Source organism: Psammomys obesus, unplaced genomic scaffold (genome assembly GCF_907164565.1).
Source record: "Psammomys obesus unplaced genomic scaffold, mPsaObe1.curated_primary_1811, whole genome shotgun sequence".
In the NCBI taxonomy this organism is placed as follows: domain Eukaryota; kingdom Metazoa; phylum Chordata; class Mammalia; order Rodentia; family Muridae; genus Psammomys; species Psammomys obesus.
In genome coordinates, this window is record NW_026592118.1 from 38531400 (window position 1) to 38544695 (window position 13296).

The 13296-nt window shown below is 39.0% G+C and overlaps 1 protein-coding gene across 1 annotated transcript in view; it reads right to left on the bottom strand.

Moving 5' to 3' along the window:
* Positions 1-11842, bottom strand: part of Vwde (von Willebrand factor D and EGF domains) — a 69672-nt gene extending 57830 nt beyond the window's left edge. The window contains 1 exon segment of the mRNA XM_055612562.1: positions 11677-11842. Within this exon segment, the coding sequence (XP_055468537.1) occupies positions 11677-11842 (166 nt within the window).
* Positions 11843-13296: the final 1454 nt, after the last annotated feature.

Consider the following 13296-nt stretch of genomic DNA (forward strand, 5'->3'; position numbering starts at 1 on the left):
AAAAAAAAAAAAATTACTTACTTCACACATCAAACCTCACACATCAAGAGTGGGAAACTTCAGTACCTCACTCTCACCAATGGACAGGTCATCCACACAGAAACTAAACAAAGAAATAATGAAGCTAACAGATGACTCAAATGGACCTAACAAATAGCTACAAAACATTTCCCTCAAACACAAAAGAAAATGCCTTCTACTCAGCACCTCACATAGCACTCTCAAAAACTGAACTCTGTCACAAAGCAATCCTCAACAGATATAGGAAAATTGAAATAATTATCTGTATCCTATCAAACCACCACAGATTAAAGCTGGATATCACAACAACAGAAAGCCTACAAACTCAAGGAAACTGAACAATTCTCTAGTAAAATGACTTCAGAGTCAAGGCAGAAATAAATAAATAAATTAGACACCCTAGGATTCAATGAATATGAATATACAACATACCCAAATTTATGGGACATAGGGAAAGCAGTGCTAAGAGGAAAGTTCACAGCACTAGGTACCTTCATAAAGAAATTGGGGAGATATCATACGAGCAACTAAACATCACACCTGAAAGCTTATGGAAGAAGAGGGAGATAGAAAGACCTGGAAGAGACAGGAGTTCCACAAGGAGAGCAACAGAACCAAAAAAATCTGAGCGCAAGGCTTCCTGAAGAGACTGATGAATCAACAAGGACCATGCATGAAGAGGACCTAAACCCTCTGCTCAGATGTAGCTCATGGGTAGCTCAGTCACCGTGGGGGTTCCCTAGTAAGGGAAACAGGGCTGTCTTCAACAGGGACTCAGTGGCCTACTCTTTGATCACCTCCCCCTGGAGAGGTGGCTTTACTAGGTTACAGAGAAAGAGGATCCCCAACAGTCCTGATGAGATCTGATAGGCTGGGGTGAAATAGTAAAGGAAGGGGACCTCCCTATCAGTGGACTAGGGAAGGGAGATATGGGGGAAGAGGTAGAGAGGCAGGACTGAGAGGAGATAAGGAAGGGAGCTTCAGCCAGAATACGAAGTGAATACATTGTAATAATAATGAAAAAAATTAAAAAAGAGCCATACACACCCAAGAGGAATAGACAGTAGTAAGTAATCAAAGGGCTAAAATCAGTAGAATAGAAACAAAGAGAAAATTCAAAGAATCAGTGAAACAGAGAATTGGTTCTTTAAGAAAATCAAAGAGGTAGACAGATCTTTATTCAAATCAACTAAATACAGAGAATACCCAAATTAACAAAATTAGAAATAAAAAGGGGGACATAACCACAGATACCTAATAAATTCAAAGAATCATTAGGACATACTTTAAAAACCTGTACTCTGTTGGATATATGCCTAGGAGTGGTATAGCTAGATCTTGAGGAAACACTATTCCTAATTGTCTGAGAAAGCACCAGATTGATTTCCAAAGTAGTTTTATCAGTTTACATTCCCACCAGCAATGGAGGAGAGTTCCCCTTTCTCCATAACCTCTCCAGCATGCATCATCCCTTTTTGATCTTAGCCATTCTGATGGTTGTGAGATGAAATCTCAGCATCATTTTGATTTGCATTTCCTGAATGACTAAAAATGTTGAGCATTTCTTTAAGTGTTTCTCTGCCATTGGAAATTCCTCTATTGAGAATTCTCTGTTTAGCTCTGTACCCCAATTTTTAATTGGATTACTTGGTTTGTTGGTATTTACCTTCTTCAGTTTTTTTTTTTTTTTTTTTTTTTTTTTTTGTATTCTGGATATTAGCTCTCTGTCAGAGAGTTGTAGAGTTGGTGGGGTACAGGAGTTGTCTCTGACATGAACTCAGTGGCCAGCTCTTTGATCACCTCCACTTGGGAGGTGAGGTGCAGCTTTGCCAGGCCACAGAGGAAGATGATGCAGCCAGCCTTGATGAGACCTGATAAGCTAGGGTCAGATAGAAGGAGAGAAACTCCTATCAGAGGATTAGGAAAAGGGAATAGGGGGAGAAGAGGGAGGGAAGGTGAGACTGGGAGGAGACAAAGGAGGCGCTGCACAGAGAATACAAAGTGAATAAATTGTGATAAATAAATGAAATTTAAAATAAATTTGTACTCCACAAAGTTGGAAAATCTCAAAGAAATTAATGATTTACTTGGTGGACACTACTTACTGAAATTAAATCAGATAAACAATTTACATAAACATATGAGCTCTAAGGAAAAAGGAGTATTTATGAAAAAATTTCCAACCCCCCAAAAAAAAATCAAAGCCAATGCCAATACAACTCAAGTTATTCCACAAAATAGAAACAGAAAGAACATTGCCAAATTCATATTATAAGACTGAAGCACCCCGACACCTAACCACATAGAAAGTCAACAAATACAGAGGATTTCAGACCAATTTCCCTCAAGAACATTGTTGCAAAATTTGTCAATAAAATACTCACAAACCAAATCTAAGAACAGATCAAGCATATCATCCACTATGATCAAGTAGAGAGATCATCCTAGAGATGCAGGGACTGTTCAACATACGAAAAATCCGACACTGTAATCCAGCATATAAACAAATTGTATAGGAAAAGTAAAACACATGATAATCTCATTAAACACTGGGAAAGCCTTTGACAAAATTCAACACCTCTTCATGATAAAAATATTGGAAAGATCAGGCATAGGTAAGCATAATAAAGGCAATTTACAGCAATCCTACAGCCAACCTCAAATTAAATGGAGAGAAATTGAAAGCAATTCCAGTAAATTCGGGAATAAGATAAAGCTTCTCACTCTCTCCATATCTACTCAATAGAGTACTTGAAGTTCTAGTTAGAGCAGTAAGACATCTAATGGCGATCAAGGAGATATAAATTGGAAAGGAATACATCAAAGTATCACTATTAGCAGGTGATATGATAGTATACATAAGTAATCTCAAAAATTATTTTTGTGTACTTGAGCCTCTTTTGGATATATGCCTAGGAGTGATATGGCTGGATCTTGAGGAAGCGCTATTCCTAGTTGTCTGAGAAAGCACCAGATTGATTTCCAGAGTGGTTGCACAAGTTTACATTCCCACCAGCAGTGGAGAAGGGTTCCCCTTTCTCCACAACCTCTCCAGCATGTGTAGCAGCTTTATTTGTAATAGCCAGAAGCTGGAAACAACCCAGATGCCCCTCAACTGAAGAATGGATGCAGAAATTGTAGTATATCTATACAATGGAATATTACTCAGCAATGAAAAATAAGGAAATCATGAAATTTGCAGGTAAATGGTGGGACCTGGAAAGGATTATCCTGAGTGAGTTGTCCCAGATGCAAAAAGACACACATGGTATATACTCACTCATATAGACATACAACATAGGACAAAACCACTAAAATCTGTGTATCTAAAGAAACTAAGCAAGAGAGAGGACCCTAACTAAAATGTTCAATCCCCACCTGAAAGGCAAAGAGGATGGACATCAGAAGAAGAAGAAAACAGGAAACAACATAGGAACCTGCTACAGAGGGCCTCTGAAAGCGAGAAGAAGAAAACAGGAAACAATCTAGGAACCTACCACAAAGGGCCTCTGAAAACCTCTGCCCTGCAGACTATCAAAGCAGATGCTGAGCCTGATGGCCAACTGTCGGGCAGAGTGAATGGAATTTTATGTAAGAAGTGGGAAATTGTAAGAGCTGGAGAGGACAGGAACTCCACAAGGAGAGTAACAGAACAAGAAAATTTGAACACAGGGAACTTCCCAGAGACTCATACTCCAACCAAGGACTATTCATGGAGATAACCTAGAACCCCTTCACAGATGTAACCCATGGCAGGTCAGTGTCCAAGTGGGTTACCTAGTAATGGGAAAACGGACTGCCTCTGACATAATCTGATTGGCCTGCTCTTTGATCACCTCCCCCTGAGGGGGGAGCAGCCTTACCAGGCCACAGAAGATGACAATGCAGCCACTTTTGATGAGAACTGATAGACTAAGATCAGAAAGGAGAAGAGAACCTCCCCTTTCAGTGGACTTGGGGAGGGGCATGCATGAAGAAAGGGGAGGGAGGGTAGGATCGGAAGGGGAGGAGGGAGGGGCTTATGGGGGATACAAAATGAATAAAGTGTAATTAATAAAAAAATAAAAAAAGTTTAAAAAATTCTACCAGGAAACCCCAGCAGCTGAGAAACACCTTCAGCAAAATGGCTGGATACAAGGTTAACTCAAAAGAGTCAGTAGTCCTCCTATATACTAATGACAAACGGTGTGAGAAAGAAATCAGGGAAATAACACCCTTCACAATAGCCACAAATAGCAGAAAATATCATGGACTAACTAACCAAGCAAGTGAAAGACCTGTAAAATAAAACTTCAAGTCTTTGAAGAAGGAATTTGAAGAAGATATCGGAAGATGGAAAGTTCTCCCATGCTCATCAATTGATAGGATTAACAGTAAAAATGGTCATCCTATTAAAAGCAATCTACAGATTCAATTCAATACCTATCAAAATTCAAACACATTTTTTTACAGACCTTGAAAGAACAATATTCAACTTCATATCAAACAAACAAACAAACAAACAAAACGGGATAACTAAAACAATCCTATACAGCAGCGCACAGAATAGGGAAAGATTTTCACCAACTCTACATCTGACAGAGAGCTAATATCCAAAATATATAAAGAACCCAAGAAACTAGACATCAACAAACTAAATAATCCAATTGAAAATGGGATACAAATCTAAAGAGATAATTATTGACAGAGGAATCCCAATTGGCTGAGAAAACCTGAAAAAAAAAGTTCAACATCCTTAGTTATTAGGAAAATGCAAATCAAAATGATTTTGAGATTCCATCTCATACCTGTCAGATTGGCTAAGATAAAAACTACAAGTGCCAGCTCATGCTGGTGAAGATGTGGAGCAAGGGAAACACTAATACACTTCTGGTGGGAGTACAAATTTATACAGCACTTAGGAAGTCAATATGGCTGCCTCTCAGAAAATTGGAAATCAAATCTACCTCAAGACCCAGCTAGTAAGGGGGAACAGGGACTATTTCTGACATGAACTCAATGGCTGGCTCTTTGATCCACCCGCCCCCCAACCCGAGGGAGGAGCAGCGTTGCCAGGCCACAGAGGAGGGCTTTGCAGCTAGGCCTTAAGATACCTGATAAGCTAGGGTCAGATGAAAGGGGAGTAGGTCCTCCCCATCAGTGGACTTGGAAAGGGGTAGGAAGAAGATGAGGGAAGGAGGGTGGGATTGGGAGGAATGAGGGAGCGGGCTACAGCTGGGATACAAAGTCAATAAACTGTAACTAATATTAAAAAATAAAAATTTAACTAGAAAAAAAGACCCAGCTATACTGTTTCTGGATATATGCCCAAAGGACACCCCATCTTGTGACAAGAACACTTGCTCAAATATGTTAATATCAGCTGTCTTCATAATAGCCAAAAATTGGAGATGACCGAGATGTCCCTTACCCAAAAAAATGAATAAATAAAATGTGGTACATTTATACAATGGAGCATTACTCAGCGGTTAAATAAAATGACATCATGAAATTTGCAGGCAAATGGAACTAGAAAAGAAAAATCTCATCCTGAGTGAAGTAACCCAGACCCAGAAAGATAAACATGGTATGTACTCACTTATAAGTAGATATTAGCTTTTTTTTTTTTTTTTAAATCATTCTGCAGTCCACAGACTCAGAGCGGTTAAGTAACAAGGAGTACTTAAGGGGATCTTAAGTACACCAGGATCTCATTGGGAAGGAGAAAAAGAATAGATTTCGTGGGTGGGCTGTGGGTGCCTAGGGTTAGGGACTGAAGGAATCAGGTGTTGAGGGGGGACAAGAAACAACTGGAGTTGGGGGCACTCCAGAGGCGAAGTGGAAACCTAGTCCAACAGAAACTCCATGGAATTTAAAGAGTAATTCAAGCAGAGACTCCTAACGGGGGACATGGAGCCTGAACCAGCGGTCTAAGGGAGGAAAAACTGCTGTCAGGATGTCATACACCAGAGAAGAAATGAAGGAAAGAGAAAGAAAGTATAAACCTGTCTCAAAATTGAAAGCATTGACCCATTTGGGAAGTAAGCTCTCTTTGGCACTTGTTTGTAGTTTCTTCTTCTTTGCCAAAAGGGCACCCAATATTACAAAGTAGACAATAAAATAAAAACCAGCTTCTTAATTAGGCTATTATGTTTTGCATGGTAATTAATAGCCAAATATAGGTAGGAAAAAAATCACAGCTTTCTTAATTTATTAATAATTTTTTTTGATTTTTGTTGTTTCTATTTATAAACAAAATTGAAAAAGAAAAATAAACAGCAATCATCTTGTTTGTTTGTTTGTTTTTTTAACCTCAGGAATAGTAGTATAAATATAATGAGGATCAACCTTAGCCAGCCTTTTGTGAATTAAATTAGCAATATCTGTAAAATCAATTTAGATACTTTGTTGGAGAAAAATACCACTTAAATGATTTCCAGCAAACATAGTTTACAGTACAATAGGTCTTTATTTTCCTCTCACTGTAGAACTTATGACTGTCAGTCTGTGAGTTTACAATAAGCTTGTCCCTAAACCCAATTACCCTCCAGTTAAATGTGTTAACATGCAAAACAATAAACATTACTTAGGGATGTTTCTCATCCCTCGGTGAAAATTCATCTTGGAACTTCAAACGTGTGTATAAGGGTTTATTGAAAGAAACCAAAGGGCATTAAAATGTTTTATCATGCGTAATGTAATAATGAGACAATATAAAATTTGATTTCTTGTAGTTTTATTGTTGAAAAGAGGAAAGAATAATGTAAGTGTGATGCCCTCATCAATGCTCACACAACCTATAAAATGTATTAACCATCCTGAGGAATAAAGAGTAAGAGGCAGATTGGCATGATGACTGTGGGAGAAAGTCTGATACCCACTTCTTGTTTGTGTCACATTGAATACCATGCTCACGCCCATTTAAGTTGGTCTTTTTCTGTACAACAGGAATGAAAATAACACTACATAGAGTTTAAGAATCAAAAGAATATGTGTTTGTGTGGGGGTGTGGCAGTGGGAGGAAGGGCTGCTTCGACTAGCACCTGGGTCAGAGTAGCTATTATGAATAAAGATAATAATGTACTGTTACTAAAACAATGGATAAACCCATGTAATTATGTCCTCCTTTATCTCTAGTTACACAAAGATACATAGTTTCACATTATTACTCTATTATACTATACTGCATCATTCCGAACACAGTGAAGGAAGTCACGTGTTTATATAATAAGAATTCCATGTTTTACTAAGTAAGAGCAATCTTGCTCTTTCCAAAGTCATGTTAGTTAGCCACAGTACTGACAACGAAGATGAAAGGTTCTCTTGCCCAAACATGAAAACGTGATAGGGCGGCTTGTGTGGTTCATTGCAGCTGAACAGAAGGGCACTCAAAAGGAGACATGAATTCACATTTACTCTAGAAGTGGTCAAACAGTTAAGGCTGTGGAGAGAAGGAAGAGCGCGCGCTGAGTGCTTAGAGAGAATGCACGCTAAGGAAGGGTCTGCAGGAGCTATAAAGAGCACATCCCATTCCCTCACAAAGGTCGGAAAGGTGCTTAGTCAGAGAAAGAGGAAAACCAAGATAAACAGGGCAACACAGACGGGGAACGCTCTCATGTTTCCTGGTAGTGAGCCTCTCTGTTCCCTAATATCCTCATATACTGCCCTTGAACGTGATTGCAAGTTTGAACATTTTGTTTCTGTTGCTATCAAGTACCTCTAAAAATGTTGTCTGAAGTCAGGAGAAAATATAAATGATACAATCATTAAACACTTTGTTGGTCTTACCCATATTGCTAGTGGAAGAATGGGAAAATATTATCATGTTTTCTAATTAAATAGCTATTTACACAGGGGCAGATAGACCACAGGCTACAAAGAAAAAAAGCCTCCAAATATTTCAGAGATAAGAAAAGTTTAGGTCTTTGCAGAATAAAGCCTGAAGACCATGTTTAAATTGCTGATAATATTGTAGTCAATTATAGAGAGAATGACTGAAATACCATAAGAGAGATGGTCCAACAAACACTCATTCACAGACTGTTTCCTCTTTCTTTCCTCACATTTAAAATGGTTCCTTTGTTTTAATTCCTTAAAAGTTAATGAGGAAAATGTGGATGAATAAGAAGGCCAGCTTTATTCCTTTAAAATATATTAATGAAGAAGAAAAGTTGGTACCTAAAAAGAGAAAGCCCTGGTATCTACATTATAAAATGTTTCAGTGATGATATTCCTGCTTCATGTAGACCTAAGGTTGTGTATTCCTGTCATTTTGAAAAGGAAAAAGCTAAATCTAAAGCCACACACTTACCTAAATTTTTTATTTGGGTCCTCTTTTGGTCTTCCTTGCTTAGGAAAATGGCAGTACTTACACTGTTCTTTTTGACAAACTAAGAATGACTCGGTTGCCAGATCTTCCACACTGTGTTCAGACATTGACAGGATTTGGCAAGAAACTCCAAGATAGCTATTGCTTTGTTGACCCACTAGTCCAGGACACCACACAAGCCATCCATGGGCATTATCTAGCCTTGGGCCAATTATGCCATTTTTAAGATTTAAAGTAAACTCATTATTATATCCTAGATTTTATTTTTCCCCAGGGAGTAAGGTCCACATATAGGGAACAGGGGCCTTCATGTCTGCATCTGTGGTGAGAATAAGTCTAACATCAAGATATTTTAGAAAAGATGTTTTACTTTGTGAGTGTGTATGTGTAAAGGACAGAAAGAGAGAGAAAGAGAGAAAATATGCAGACAGACAGACAGACAGACAGACAGAGGACCACATCTATGTGTGCCAGGTCTGTCAGACCTAACATTATTGGCATTTCTGCTAAGCCTGGCTTGTTAGTGCAGATGGGGATCTGGTTCATTCAACCAGCTCTCTTACCTGCTGAACAATTTCACAGTCCCTAGAAAGATCTTAGAAAACCTAGACCCCTTGTTCAGATGCAGCCCATGGCAGCCCAGTCTCCAAGTGGGTTAAAGGGAAACAAGGGAACTGTCTCTGACATGAACTCAGTGGCCTGCTCTTTGATCACCTCCCCTGAGGGGGGAGCAGCCTTACCAGGCCACAGAGGAAGACAACGCAGCTAGTCCTGATAAGACCTGATAAGCTAGGGTCAGATGGAAGAGGTGGGGGACCTCCCCTATCAGCAGACTTGGAGAGAGGAATGGGAGGAGAGGAAGGAGGGGGTATTGGGAGGGAATGAAGAAGGGGCAACAGCTGGGGTACAAAGTGAATAAACTGTAATAATTAAAAAAATTAAAAAAATTTAAAAAATAAATAAAAAAGAAAAAAAAGATGACAGACACTCAAAAAGAAAGAAAGAGCAGGTGGATAGTGTTCACTTAGGGTGGAATGATGCTGACTATAGTTTTGTTTCTTTAAATTGAATATGAACTGTTGGAGGTACCCTGCTGGTTGAGATTGCAGTTCTTGCCTGGACCAGGTAGCCAGTATGAGTTCCACACTAATGGCTTCACTCCCTCCCCTCGGCAGGATCCCCTGCCCTCTGCCTGACTTCATCTGGAGAATGCCTTTAGTTAGATTCCCCTAGCCACACTTGATCTATGGCCCCTGACACAGCTCCCTGCTAGCTCTCCCTTCCTGCACTTATCTCTCTGTTATCCAAGCACTGACGTTCTACTCTTATGATTGGAGTGTTCTGTATAATGCAAATCAAGCATCCTTGAAGTGGCTAGTTTCAGCCAATTATGTTCACTTATTTTTGGAGCTCCCTAACCACTCCCCTAGGGAGTTAATTCTTTGTTCTCTGGAAGTAAAGTTGAACTAGCCATCAGCTGTTTTCAGGGTGTGTGATTCCTGTGGCCAGCCATTCCATCATCTCCAGCCCCTCCTGACTTCGTAGGCTACTGTGAGGCAGCCCCCAGGCAGGAGGAGAACTACAATGAACTCATCTAAATACCTCTAAATGACTTGAATTATTTTGCTTTTCAAAGTAAGACCAATAATCCTTATATTATTAAATTTTAATTTTTTATATTAATTACAGTTTATTTATTTTGTATCCCAAGCTGTAGCTCCCTTCCTCATTTCTTCCCAATCCCACCCTTCCTCCCTCATCTCCTCCCATGCCCCACTCTAAGTCCACTGATGGGGGTTGTCCTCCTCCCCCTCCATCTGACCCTAGCCTATCAGGTCTCATCAAAAGTAGCTGCATTGTCCTCCTCTGTGGCCTGGCAAGACTGCTCCCCCCCTCTGGGGGTGGTGATCAAAGAGCCAGCCACTGAGTTCATGTCAGAGACAGTCCCTGTTCCCCTTACTAGGGAACCCACTTGGATACTGAGCTGCCATGGGCTACATCTGTTCATGGGTTCTATGTTATATCCATGAATGGCCCTTGGTTGGAGTATCAGTCTCAAAAAAGACCCCTGTGCCCAGATATTTTGGTTCTGTTTTTCTCCTTGTCTCATTTTTGTCCTCTCCAGGTCCTACTATCTCCCCCTTCTTTCATATGATTACTTGCACTCTGCCCAAAGTTTGGTTATGAGTCTCAGCATCTGCTCTGATACACCGCTGGGAAGAGTCTTTCAGAAGCTCTCTGTGTTAGGCTCTTGTCCTGTTTCCTATTTTATCCTTCTTCCAATGTCCATCCTGTTTGTCTTTTTGAGTGAGGATTGATCATCTTACACAGGGGCCTCCTTGCTTAGCTTCTTTAGGTGTACAGATTTTAGTATGTTTATCCTACATTATATGTCTAATATCCACTTATAAGTGAGTATGCACTGTGTGTGTCTTTCTGTCTCTGGGATTCCTTACTCAGGATGATCTTTTCTAGTTCCCACCATTTGCCTGCAAATTTCATGATTTCCTTGTTTTTAATTGATGAGTAGTATTTCACTGTGCAAATGTACCACAATTTCTGTATCCGTTTCTCCGTTGAGGGACATCTGAGTTGTTTCCAGATTCTGGCTATTACGAATAAAGCTGCTTATGAACATGGTTGAGCAAATGTCTTTGTCGCATACTTGAACATATTTTAGATATATGCCTAGGAGTGGTATAGCTGGATCTTGAGTAAGCACTATTCCTAATTAAGACCAATAAGTCTTAGAGTTTCAAATATTGTTGGATTCCAGCTGCTTCACAAATTACAGATTTAGTGACTTCAATGAGACAAAGTTTTAATACAATTATTTCATTGTATTCTTTTACATTTTAAAAAAGGAAATATAAAATCAGTTGCTCTGTACTTGACATTATTGACTTTCATTCTTTATGAACTAATTCTTCCCCCAACTTTAATGATGCATAATCAGTAAATTAAAATATTTAGTTAATAAATATAGTATGATGGATTTTTATTATATTTATTTATTTAGGAGAGGTATGCATGTGGTATGGCACAGGTATGAATGCCAAATGACAATTTTCACAAAAAAAAAATTCTCTTTTTTCTGGAGTCTCTAACTCAGGTGGTCCAGCCAAAGCTGTCTGCTGTCATCTTCCTGGCCCAACTTAATGTTTGTTTTGATAAACATAAGCCCTATGAAGTCAGTGCATTATCATGGCTAATATCCCTATAATTTTCTATAGTTGACTTCTTTCTTATACAGAGAATGCTGAAGATGTACTCATAGCAAGTTCTAATTAAATGGTAACTTGTAATTAACGGACATTAGACCTTCTGAACTCTCCCATCCCACCTACCTGAGGCTTTATGGCCTTTGACCAACATCTTCTGGTTTACCCAGAGCCTGGTTGATAGCCACCATTCTGCTCCCTGATTGTATCTGTTAAACTGGTTTTCAGATTTTTCCAGGGGAGTAGGATCATGAAGTATTCTCCTTTCTGTGTTTGACTTAAATGATGCCATCTAACTTCATTGACATAAATGGCATCGTTTCCTTCTTTTATAGCTGTATAATACATACAGATACAATATTTTTTCATCTATTCATCCCTCAGTAGACACTTGGATTAATTCCCTGCATTAGCTTTTGTGAATATAGTGCCAATTACTGTGGGAGCACAGACCTCTCCTTCAGCTTTTGATTTTAGTTCGTTTTGATACACCCAGCACTGGAGCTGCTAGGTAATATGATGCTCTGTAATAAATTTTTATTTTTAGAAACTTCTATAATGTTTTTTACAATGGCTGTATCAGTATTGTAAAAGAGTTCCATTTTTTCCATATCCATGCCAAAATGTGTCAACTCTTTGTCTTTTTGATGACAGCCATCCTAATGGGTGTGAGGTGTTAGCTAGTTCATTGTGGTTTAGATTTGCATGAATTGGAATTTTTCTATATGCTTTCATCCATATATTTCCATGCCCTATTTTAAGATTACATATATATTTAATATTATCAAACTTAAAGAACTAATTTTTTAAAGTGTTACTATTTTCTTCTGTGATGACCTTGGATTCTAAGAATGGCAGGACTGATCAATTAACATCATTATGACAAGTGTTTGAAACTACATACAAGCAATGGTATACCTCACAGAACAAATTATCCCACGATGGAAGCAATATCCCCAAAGAATTAGAACTACACTGCTCTTCACAAAGAATGAAGACTAACACCTTTAGAGAACTTGTGGAGACAGAGCTGAAGTAATGATTATTCAGACCACTGGTCTGACCAAAACTATCTGCTCTTAACTTTTTCTTTTTCTATGAAACTCTCCTTTGTTTCCTTTTTCTGTGAAATCTTTTAAGTTCCTGCCGGTCCCTTCAGGAGACAGTTGAGGCTAGTAGACATTGATATCACCAATTAAGGCCCTTCTCAATACACCTACTACAACTCATTTCTTTCTTTTTTTTTTTTTTTTAAGCACTGGAACTGTTTATTTTATTTTTTTTATTTTTTTATTTTATTTTATTTTTTATTTTATTTTATTTTTTAATTTTTTTATTTTTATTTTATTTTTCTTTTTAGTTACATTTTGTTAACTCTGTGTCCCAGCTGTATCCCGCTCCCTCATTCCCTCCCCAACCCCACACTCCCTCCCTGGTCTCCTCCCTGCCCCTTTCCAAGTCCCCTGATAGGGGAGGACCTCCTCCCCTTTCATCTGACCCTGTTTTATCAGGTATCTTCAGGGCTGGCTGCAAAGTCCTCCTCTGTGGCCTATCAGACTGCTCCTCCCCTGGGGTGGGGGTCAAACAGCCTGCCCTTGAGATCCTATTAGAAATAGTCCGTGTTCCCCTTACTTTGGAAAACTACTTGGTTACTGAGCTACCACAGGCCACATCCGAGCAGAAGTTCTAGGTTATATCCATAGATGGTCCTTGGTTGAGTGTCAGTCTCAGAAAAGACCCTGTGCC